This window comes from Gastrolobium bilobum, unplaced genomic scaffold, assembly GCF_033153095.1.
Source record: "Gastrolobium bilobum isolate Gb01-03AN ecotype WA unplaced genomic scaffold, APGP_CSIRO_Gbil_v1 utg354, whole genome shotgun sequence".
In the NCBI taxonomy this organism is placed as follows: domain Eukaryota; kingdom Viridiplantae; phylum Streptophyta; class Magnoliopsida; order Fabales; family Fabaceae; genus Gastrolobium; species Gastrolobium bilobum.
This window is the reverse complement of record NW_026897778.1, coordinates 304,416-315,948: the sequence shown is the minus strand read 5'-3', so window position 1 is coordinate 315,948 and position 11,533 is coordinate 304,416. Positions and strand designations below refer to the sequence as shown.

Genomic DNA, 11,533 nt, shown 5'->3' with positions numbered 1-11,533 from the left:
TCAATAGGAACGGTGTTTTTTAAATTCCAAATGGACCTTTACCTTCTACAACTTTTTCCGTATTCTCTTGTCGTGCTGAATTCAATTTTATCCTTTTTGAAAATTTGATTTTTTTTTTAACCTTACCCTTTAATTAATAATCATTTATCAAGCATTTATTATCCATCGTCGTCTTAATAAGTAATAAAAATGAATATTAAATTCCTTTTTAAAAATCTTCATCATATCCAAAAAATTAATTTTCATAATATCAAATGATTTCAGATATTCATTTAATAACTTTTAGTCCAATGTCGAACGAAACTTTTTCATTTAATATGGAAAAGTTAACAAAATACGAGCTAAAAGTTACAAAAGCTGTAAATACATTTGTTTATGATTGTGGTAATTAAATATACATTTTTCGTATTATTTAATATATGGTATTAAATAATAAACTAAGGTAAAAATAAGTTTCATAAAATCTTAAATTACGTCAAATATCATATTATATAGCTTACGAGATAAAAAAAATTAGATAATAATAACAATAATCAATACCATCACACACGTGCACATATAGCTTTATTCGGGTTTTTGACCACTGTAGTCCTTATTTAATAAATAATTATCAAATTGACCTTATTTATAAACTATTGCAAAATTTTAACTTTTTCAACGAATATAACACCAATCTATTTTTGGTTAACCGTTGACCACTAAAATACCTGGGTATCCTTCTCCATACCCGAATATATTTCGCGAAATAAATATGTTCTTACAAATGTTGAATATTCACTCAAGTAAGCTATAATTGACCTTACTTATAAACTATTGCAAAAATTTAACTTTTTCAACAAACATAACATCAATCTGCCTCTGTTTAATCGTTGACCATTAAGATACCTGGGTATTCCTCTCCATACCCGGGTATATTTCGCAAAATAAATATGTTCTTACAAATGTTGAATATTTACCCGGGTAATGAAGGGAAATTTTCGGGTATGCAGTTATTTACCCGAGTAAGGAAGGGGGATTCTCGGGTATGCAGTTATTTACCCGAGTAGGAAAGGGATACCCGGGTATGTGTCGGCCAGAAACCCCAATATTAATGGGTTTCGGCCATTGTTACGAGTTATAAGTTTTTTTTCCTCAAATCTCTCTCCCTTGACATCTCTATTCTGAATCATCATACATGTATTTCATCCCATCATCTCAAAAAGCCTAATCTTGAGAGGACATTGGCATTACACCTTCATATTCCCATTTTTTTCTCAAAAATCCGAATCAAAACCTAAACTGAAACCCTAGACCCAATTTTCGTGTGAAAGATGAGTTCAAGTCCAAACATGTTTCCTGTAGTTATTTACTACAATGGGAGGCATTTTGAAGGTCCGAACGGTGTCCGATTTGGAAAAACAAAACAAAAACAATGAAAATCAAAGTGGGTACTACATGCAATGAACTGAAGGAGAGAATTCATCAAAAATTGGGGTTAGAATGCATCTAATCCATTAACCACATGATAGCCAGGTTAGAGACTGTAGTGGATATGGATACAATATACTACATTGGTAACGATCTCAATGATGATGAAGATGTGGAGTTCGTAACAGATGCGTTTGTTGGCTGGAAAGTATTAAAATTGATTGAGATATATGTTGAAGTTGATGATGGTCGGTCTTCATCTTTACCGGTGCATACAACCACTGCACTGTGTACTATTCAATAAGATACAGTTGTACATTCATCTACACCTGCTCAGGTGTTAAGCCAGATAACATTGGATGAGGATGAAGAGGAGGAGTATGTGGACAGCGAAGATGAGGGAGAACCTGAAAGTGCTATTCCACAAGGTGATTCGTCAGACACTGACGTGGATGGAAATTTTGACGCTGACACAAGCGTTGTAAGCCTGGGTACCCTAGCCATGTCACCATTTCATGTTGACCCAGTCAGTAGTGGTAAGTTATTAAATTTTAATTTGCAATGAACAATTATTATTTGCGGTGGTATTGCTTCACACAATAATAATGATGCTTTAAATGCAGAGACTGAGGTAGAGCCATTTTGGAATGAAAGCCAACACTATTCATTCATTAATTGAGCGCACCCTAATGACGAGTTGGAGATTCTCTATGAGGATGGTGACTTGCACGGAGGTTGGAAGTTAGGAGTTTCGTTATTTGTGCAACAAGAATTTTGCTCCAAACCTGAAATGCAGCATGCTGTGAAGATACATTGTATGAAGGGGCGCAAGACAGCCATAGTCGAAAAAAGCGACGAGTCCAGAATTGTTATGAAGTGTAGAAACCATGCTGACGGTTGTCCCTGGTATATGAAGGCAATCAAGCCCAAGAAGGGAGCTAATTGGGTGGTCCGTAAATAGGGCCAAGATCACACCTGCCTGAATCAGGGCCTCGCACAGGATCATAGACAGTTGGATTCAGATGTCATTTGTGCGGCTATTATGAGTACGTATTGTACCATGTACTTAATGAATTTTGCTTTTTGAGAATATTCTAAAGTCATTTTTTTTACAGATATGTTAAAGGAAGATCCAGCTTTAAAACCAGTTCTGATACAAGAGAGGATACAACACATATATGGATACAACATAACGTACAGAAAGGCTTGGAAGGCAAAAATGAAGGCCATTGTTAAGTTATATGGTGACTGAGAGAAGTCGTATGGATTCTTGCCCAATTGGCTGATGTGCATGACGCAGGTGAACGTCAGTTCTGTGTTCAAGCTTGATACGAATCAATGTTTTGACGAACGTCGGGTTTATACGGACAAGGCCATATTTCATAGGATTTTTTGAACATTTCACCAATGCATTGAAGCATTCAAATAGTGTAAGCCTATACTTCAAATTGAAAGCACTCATCTGTATGGGAAGTACAGAGGAACTTTTTTGATTGCAACATCACAAGATGAGATTGATATCTGCTGCCTATTGCCTTTGTTGTTGTCCCTCCAGGTGAGAAGTTAGAAGATTGGTCCTGGTTTCTTAGTCTTATACGCTTTCATATCACACATAGGCAATGTATTTGTATAATTTTCTATCGTCACTGAAGCATCATAAGGGCAGTCAAAGATCACACTGGTTGGCAACCTCTATATGCTTATCATGTATTTTGTCTACTCGCATCGGAAGCAACTTTAACACAAGATTTAGGAATGTAGAATTGAAGAAAACGTTGATGAAATTAGGTACTGTATTTCATTTGAATATATAATCATTCATCTTTATTTTTTTCATCGTAGCTTACCCAGGTAGCCCCCTTCCTACCCGGGTAAATAATTCAAACATTTTTCCAGATTTCGAACAATACCCGGGTATCCTATTGACTACCCGGGTAGGGTGAAATTTTCAAATTATAATCGGGTATCTCTCTGCCTACCCAGGTATTTTATGTCCTACATAGTAAAATAGGGGCAGATGGATGATATGTTTTGGTTAAAGGGCGAATTAGTAATTAATTATTAATTTAAGGCTACAGTGGTCAAAAAGCCAGATTTGCATTGTAGGCATACCTATAGCTCATTGCTACCACATTTTTCTTCCCTTTTTTTGCATTTGATGACAAAGGAAAAAGAATTATGTACTCCATCCACTTTTCATATCGTTTGTTGAGCTTTTATTGGCCCGTAAGGCATTTTAAGGTCTCAAATGAGAATAAGAAACTCCTTACGCCAGAGGTAGTGTTTCATGTCTAAAAAGCTCGCACCAATGCTTACAATTGTACATAGGGTAATTGAGTCTCAAGCCCCTCAATTTTCACTAAAGAATGATATTGAACGCTGCACTTGCATCAATACAGCTCCAATTCTTGAAGCATCACACTCAATCAATTTCAAAAGTAGCACCGAAATTCAGTAATACTAACAATGGAGCATTAGTTAACTCATTAATGCACATTCTTTCTCTTTCCCCCACTTGAATCTAGCGGTGTGTTTGGTACAAAATTTTGTTGAAGATACCTAGGTAAATGAAAGTGATATTTTTATATGTTCATGTTTGATATCATGTTTTAAAATTTTTTGCTAAGAAAATTATTTGCCTAGTTTTTGCATTTTGTGTGTAAAATATGCGGTCGAATAAAATCACCTATAAAGTGATGTTTGGGGAAATCCAAAAAGTACTACAAGCAAATGCATGATAAACGAATTTTATTAAAAAAAGAAAAAACGTATTGGCTGCTGGCGAATCATTTTGGATGATTAAAAAAGAAAAGAAAAGCTACACGAGAGATGGGTTAGGCGCGTACATCCACGCGCGCGAAAAAAAATTCTTTCTGCTAGGGTTTCGTTTTCTTTGTGCTTTTGCTGGATTTTGATGGATGAAGCGATGGATGCGAGTGCAGAGGTTGTGCTCTTGGCGAGGAGGAGTACGAAGAGGACCAAGAGTGGGGAAGAAGTCTCGACGGAGATGCAGATGAGGGAAGCGGTGAAGGCTTTTCAATCGGGTCCAGGTTTGAAAGGGAATCATCGTTCTTTTGCTGATGTTACGGGTGTGGAGAATGGGGTAGTAGGGGAGACTATCCCTTGGCTGGTTGAGGATGAAGACCCTGATCTGGAGCCTCTTGACCCAAACTTAGGCGAGATTTCAGAATGAGGGTTTCAAACGATCTATAGGGAGGATGGACTAGTTGAGATCAGGAGCTCTAGAGAAGCTAGGACAAGGATGAGGCAACGTTGGAGAAATGCCCTTATTGTTAAGCTGCTGGGTAAAAGGATCGGGGTGGGTTACATGAAGAAGAAACTGGAAAAGCAGGCAGCATCACAGTGGCTGATTTAGGCAACGAATTCTTCTCAATGAGGTTTAGCTCCTTGGATGACCTGAATCTGGCAATCACGGGAAGACCCTGGATCATCCTAGGTCACTACCTAGCAGCAAGGAAATGGGAACCCTGTTTTGACCCAGATAAAGCCAATATCCACAAGGTGGCCGCATGGGTTCGATTACCTGGGATCCCTCAAGAATACTGCGAGTTTGCCCTACTCAATCAACTGGGAACCATAATTGGTAAAGTGTTGAAAGTTGACAGAACTACATCGACAGGTGACAGGGCTCGGTTTGCTAGAGTATGTATTGAGGTAGACTTATCTCAGCCACTGAGAGGAGAGTACATACTGGATGGTTGTAGGAAAAAAGTAGAGTATGAAGGCCTTTTCCTTATATGCCTCAAGTGTGGGAGATATGGGCATAACTCAGAGTCTTGCCCAGACTTTATCAGGCCTATCCCTACAGAGAAAGAGGTTCCTATTCCTGAACAATCAATAGGGGACCAGTGCCCACAAGGAGTAGGCCCATGGATGGTGGTTCAGCGTAGGAGAAGAGTACATCAACAATTCCAGAAAAAAGAGATTGGTGGTGGTAGGAAATTCGGGGAAGACATATCCAATAAGAACCTCTCGAAGGAAGGAGAGACCAATGTTGGCCCTTCTAAGACTGCCAGTGTTAAAACAAGGGTGACTAAGGAAAATGAGGGAGAAAGGAGGACAAATAGTTCCAATTCTAGTGGAATGAATTTTACTGCTGCAGCAGTTAACCTTCCTAGGAAGAATACAGGGCATAAAACCCCTGGGCCACTAGGGAAGAAACAAGCTGTAAAAAAGCCCAACTCTAAAGGTAAGGAAGTGTTTCAACACACCTCAGCCGATGGTGCCACATCCAGTATCTTGACTGAGCAGAAGAGCACTAGGGTGGAGGACCAGATCAGTGTTGGGAACTATAAAGGAGAACGATGGGGGGACTTGATGATGGCTGCAGAAGCCTCTATGGAGGAGGGAATTCCTGCACAATCAGTGGGGAACTTAGCTGCTGATTTGATGTCCAATGTGAATGGTGTGGAGGAGCCGGATCCACCTGATAATATCTGTCTGCAGAAATTTAAGCAGAGTGAGGGCCAGACAGGTATGGAGATTGACCCCTCTCTAGGTGCTTCTCTTATTAATCCCATGAATTTTGACTGTAATACAGCCTGTAATACAGAGATTGATGTAGATAGGGAGTCCGGTTCTGTTATTCAGAGTTTAAGTAGCAAGTGCTTTGCAAACTTGCATTTACAACAAAATTTATGATGAATATTCTTTCCTGGAACTGTAGAGGGGCTGCTAAAAAACAGTTTAAGAGCACCTTTACTAGATTTTGTAAGAAGCATAATGTAGGAGTGACTGCAATTTTTGAGCCTAGAGTGAGTGGGTCTAAAGCTAGTAGAATAATTCGTAGCTTGGGATTTTCTAATCATTTTTATGTTGATGCTCATGGTTTCTCTAGTGGTATTTGATTAGTTTGGAATAACAAGGATGTGGGGATTACTATTATTTCTCATCATGAACAGTTTGTGCATTGTTGGGTGGAGTTCCCTGCCTCGAAAGGTTTATTTTGGACTGCCATCTATGCTAGCCCTCAAGTAAATAATAGACAAGTGTTGTGGGAGGAATTAAAGCATATTGGCCGAAATATGAATGAGTCATGGCTGCTAACTGGTGATTTCAATGAGATAGCTTTGGCTTCAGAAAAGAGGGGAGGGGGACCTGTGGATGTCAACAGGTGCAACCTTTTTGCTAGTGTGCTAAATGCTTGTGGGGTGATGGATTTGGGGGGTGGAGGAAACAGGTTCACCTGGAGAGGTCCCAAGTTCCTTAATTTGGATAGGGTCTACAAGAGGCTTGATAGAGCAGTGGGAAATGAAGGGTGGAGAGCTGATTTTGAGGAGGTTGATGTCCTAGTTCTACCTAGGCTATTTTCTGACCACAATCCAGTTCTGGTTAGATTGAGGAAGGTTGATTCGTGCTGGAGGGAGAGGCCATTTAGATATTTGGCTGCTTGGCAGAATGATGTCAGGTTCACTTCTTTTGTGAAAGCTAATTGGAAGGCTGATGCTGGCTTGCTGGACAACTTAACTTCTCTTGTTCCCCTGTTAAAGGATTGGAACAAGAATATTTTTGGTTTCATACAAGCTAGGAAGAACAAATTAATAGCTAGAATGGAGGGCATTCAGAGGCAGCTAAGCTATTGTAACAACTATAAACTTGAGAAGCTAGAGTCTAATTTGAAGAAAGAACTCAATTCTGTCTTAGATCAAGAGGAGCAGTTATGGTATCAAAAGTCTAGGGGGGCTTGAATTAGGGATGGTGACAGGAACACTAGCTTTTATCATGCTAGTACTGTTATTCGTAGGAAAAATAACAAGATCTTGAAGCTTCAGGATGATAGAGGATTCTGGGTGTCTGAAGAGGAGGAGCTTATAGTTTTTGCAAGGGAGTTTTTTCTGAATTTATTCATGGATAATTCTGAAGAACCTCTGTGGTTTCACACTAATAGCTCTTGGCCGAATATGAGGGAAGATCAGTTGAGTAGTCTGGATGTGGACTTATCTTTTGAGGAAGTGAAGAGGGCTTTCTTCCAAATGCCCCCCTTGAAGGCTCCTGGAGCAGATGGTTATCCTGCAATGTTCTACCAAAAAAATTGGGAGATGCTTAAATCTCAAATTTTTAATAGCATGCAGTACTACCTGAAGAATCCAAGTCAGATAGGGGAGATCAACCATACTCTGATTGTGCTAATTCCCAAAATAGATAGACCTTGCATGATGAAGCAGTTTCGGCCTATTGCTTTATGCAACTCTATATATAAGGGTTTTAGTAAGATCTTAGCCAACAGAGTGAAGCCTCTTCTAGAGGAGCTGATTTCTCCTAACCAGGCAAGCTTTGTGCCTAGGAGGCACATACATGACAATATCATCATTGTTCAGGAGCTAATTCACTCTATGCATAGAATGAAAGGAAAAAAAGGATTTTTCTCCATTAAGATTGACCTTGAAAAGGCATATGACAAGTTGAGCTGGAAGTTTATAAGATCTGTTTTGGAGGATTTGCAATTTCCTATTATTTTGGTGGAAGCCATCATGGGGTGTGTGCCTAGTCCCAGTTTGGAGGTGCTTTGGAATGGTGTGAGAACTGACAGCTTTTTACCTCAAAGAGGAATAAGACAAGGGGACCCACTGTCCCCTTATATTTTTGTTCTCTGTTTGGAGAAATTAACTCATTTGATCCTGGATGAAGTGGGAAGTGGGGCATGGGTTCCCTTGAAAGCAGGCAGATCTGGCCCTCCTATCTCTCATATTATGTTTGCTGATGATATCATTTTGTTTGGAGAAGCATCTTTGAGCCAACTCAATTGCATTACCTCTTGCTTAGACAGATTTTCCAAGATGTCCGGACAGTGTGTTAGCTTTGAGAAGTCTTGCATCTACTTTTCCAAAAATGTCAAACGGGAAGAAGTGCAAGCTATCTCAGATGTTAGTGGTTTCAAGATAGTCAAGAATTTTGGAAGATATTTAGGATCAAAGATGAGGCATGGCAGGATAGGGAAAGACCACTATGTTGAGGTCATATCAAGAATGCAATCAAGACTCCAAGGTTGGAAGGCCAAGTGTCTCTCTATGGCAGGCAGAATCACTCTAGCAAAAAGTGTTTTATCTGCTATTCCTTGTTTTCACATGTAGAATAATATGATGCCTGTCCATGTATGCAATGACATAGAGAAACTGCAAAGGAATTTCATTTGGGGGGATGAGGAACTTAAAAGGAAAGCTCATTATGTAGCTTGGGAGGTGATGTGCCAACCAAAGGAGTGTGGAGGGCTTGGAATTATCAATCTAAGGCTGCAAAATGAAGCATTCATGCATAAACTAGCTTGGCAGATTATAGAAGATCAAAACAGCTTGTGGGTTCAAGTTTTGCTAGGGAAGTATGGGAGGAAAGCTGACCCCAACCGAAGTCTAACAGCAAAGAAGAGTGATTCAACTCTGTGGAGGAATATTTGCTCAGCTCGAAACAAGATTTCACAGCATCTTGAATGGGTTATTAGGAATGGAAAGACTGCTTTTTTCTGGACTGATCAGTGGGGTGGGTGGCAGAGGACTATGTTGGACATGGCCGCAACCAAGCCTCCTATGGCAGATCTGAATCTTAAGATCAGTGATGTAGTCAATCCTTTTCCAGGAGAGTGGAACTGGAGTTATCTGGATAAGCACTTAGATGTTTCTGTTTGTAATGAGCTAAGGAAGATTCCTACTCCTAAACCCAGCAATTCTGAGGATGGCCTCTGCTGGAAGAATTTACGTTCAGGGAGATCTGTGGTGAGGAATGCTTACTGCTTTCTATTAAAATCCAACCTGGAGAAGGATAAAATTTGGGATTCTATGTGGAAATGGAAGGGCCCATATCGAATAGCTGTATTTTTATGGCTAGCTTGCCTTGATAAACTTCCTGTTAGGAGCATCACTTGCCTTTGGAGTGGAGGGGAGGCAGTCTGCCCTACATGTCTAAGGGAGAATGAAAATCTGATGCACGCACTCAGAGATTGTAAAAATGCTAGGAGCATTTGGGAGGCTTGGTTTGATGGTAAGGTTCCTGCCAATTTTCTCAATATTAATGGTTTGGATTGGTTCATAATTAATTTGCACAAACCTTTCTTTTCGCGATTTTGGAAATCTTGGAAAGAGGTATTTTTTGTTACATGCTGGTTCTTGTGGAAGTGGAGTAATGCTACTATTCATGAAGAATTTTTCTCCAGACCTCAAGACCCTCTATGCAGGATTCTAAACTTTTTGAAGGACACGAAGAGGAGTAGCAGTTTAGAACCATTCACTGTTGATCAGAATCTTGTTGGTTTTTCTGGTATTCCATTGCAGGCTTTAACTCATGAAGGGGTCAAGATTTTTGTAGATGGAGCTGTGAATTTATCAACCAGTTTTGGAGCTTGTGGAGGGGTTGCTTGCTCTGCTCAAGGAGATTGGCTAAGTGGCTTCTCTTTCAATATTGGCCCCTGCTCATCTCTGGAAGCTGAGCTGTTGGGTATTTTCCATGGGCTTAATTTAGCTATGCAATTAAAACTTGCTGATGTGTGGGTGGGTTGTGACAGCAAAGAAGCTATAGCTTGCTTGGAAGCTGAATCTGAGGCTTTCCGGTTCTTTGGGTTGATTGATAAGATAAGGAAGCTTGCTCTTTCTTTTGATCATTTTCTTTTGGAATATACTCCTAGGGATGTTAATACTGTTGCTGACTCTCTAGCTAAGATTGGTTTAGATTACAAGGGGGAAGAGTTGAATCTGTTTCCCTTTCCCCCCCTGCAAAAATAGATTTTGTTTGGTTTTCTTTTAAACAGAAATTGTTGCTGGAGCATGTGACTTTTAACATGCATCAGTTGTTTTTGTAATTTTTCTGGGCTAGGCCCTCCATATATATCAAAAAAAAAAAAAAAAAAGTACTACAAGCAAGGAGATCAAAATGACTCTGATATTGGAAAAAACTATTCAGCAAACTAAAATCACATTTTTCCATTTTATTTTACTTCAAGATTGTTGTGGTAATTTAACCATATTTTTTTATCTATATTTTACCTTTAACCATAGATTTAACAAACTAAAATTAATTTTTTCGATAATATTTTGACCTTTTAAATAATTTTTTAAATTTTTTTTACCAAATTTATTTTTTCATCATATTCCTAATAATTATATTTTCTTAATAAAAAAATTATTGTCTACTAAACGCGCCTAACTTCTTCGTGATGATCTCTGTCAATGGTGCGACAATGTTGTTGAACTCTTTCACAAACTGCCTATAAAAATGAGTTGATTAATAAAAATGAAATGACGATAGAAATGTCATCGCCGAGATTTTTTCAGAATTAATTAATAAACTTCTAATAAGACAACATTGGTTAAAGCATTCATAACTCATACTATTTCGTACCACTCTCACTATTTCGTACCACTCTCGTTAATATCTGCATATAATCGTCTTCTTGTCTTTGTCACTTCCTTTTTGTCTTTTTTTTGGTTGTGTGTGGTATAAAGTCTTTTTAAACCTTTTCGTTTTATTTTTATTTCTTTCTTCTTTCGCTTTCCATTTTGTTTTTGTTGAAGAAGGAATCTTTTATTTGTCTTAAAAAAGAGAAAAAAATATCTAATGTTACTTTAGATAACTTTGTTTAATGTTCATCGAAACGATGTTATTTTAGAGTTAAAAATTAAAAAATTAAAATGATAAAGACAATTATAACCTGAAATAAATTAAAATTACAAAAAATACCATGATTTCAGTCCTAAAATAACGTCATTTCGATGAACATTAGATAAAACTATCTAAAGTAACTTTAGAAAAAACAAACCCTAAAAAAATAGACCTCGATATAATCATTGGCTGCTTTTTAACATATCTATAGGTTACTTTTTTTTTTGGATTATTTTTAGCTCCACTTAATGTGACATACATACAAAAGAGGTTAGATGAGTGATTGATTAACCGTAATATTTATTATAAATGATTATGTCAATTAATCAAATTGCAATTAATTGTTTGTGATTAATTAATTAAAAAATTAACAATTAGTTAAAAACATACGCATACCTTTCACCTGACATTAGAATAGTTCGACCCCGGCCAGTCATTCAACTATGTAATTTAACATCAACAATTATCATTATCAAACCTGTTTCAAATCCAATTGATAATTTGTCGTTAAATTAAAAAT

General features: G+C 38.0%; 1 protein-coding gene across 1 annotated transcript; it reads left to right on the top strand.

Moving 5' to 3' along the window:
- Positions 1–4,800: 4,800 nt before the first annotated feature.
- Positions 4,801–10,136, top strand: LOC133310245 (uncharacterized). The gene is made up of 5 exons (XM_061511140.1): positions 4,801–6,032; positions 6,095–6,182; positions 6,294–7,090; positions 7,172–8,381; positions 8,499–10,136. The coding sequence occupies exons 1-5, from the start codon at positions 4,801–4,803 to the stop codon at positions 10,134–10,136; spliced, it is 4,965 nt and encodes a 1,654-aa protein (XP_061367124.1).
- The last annotated feature ends 1,397 nt before the right edge of the window (positions 10,137–11,533 follow it).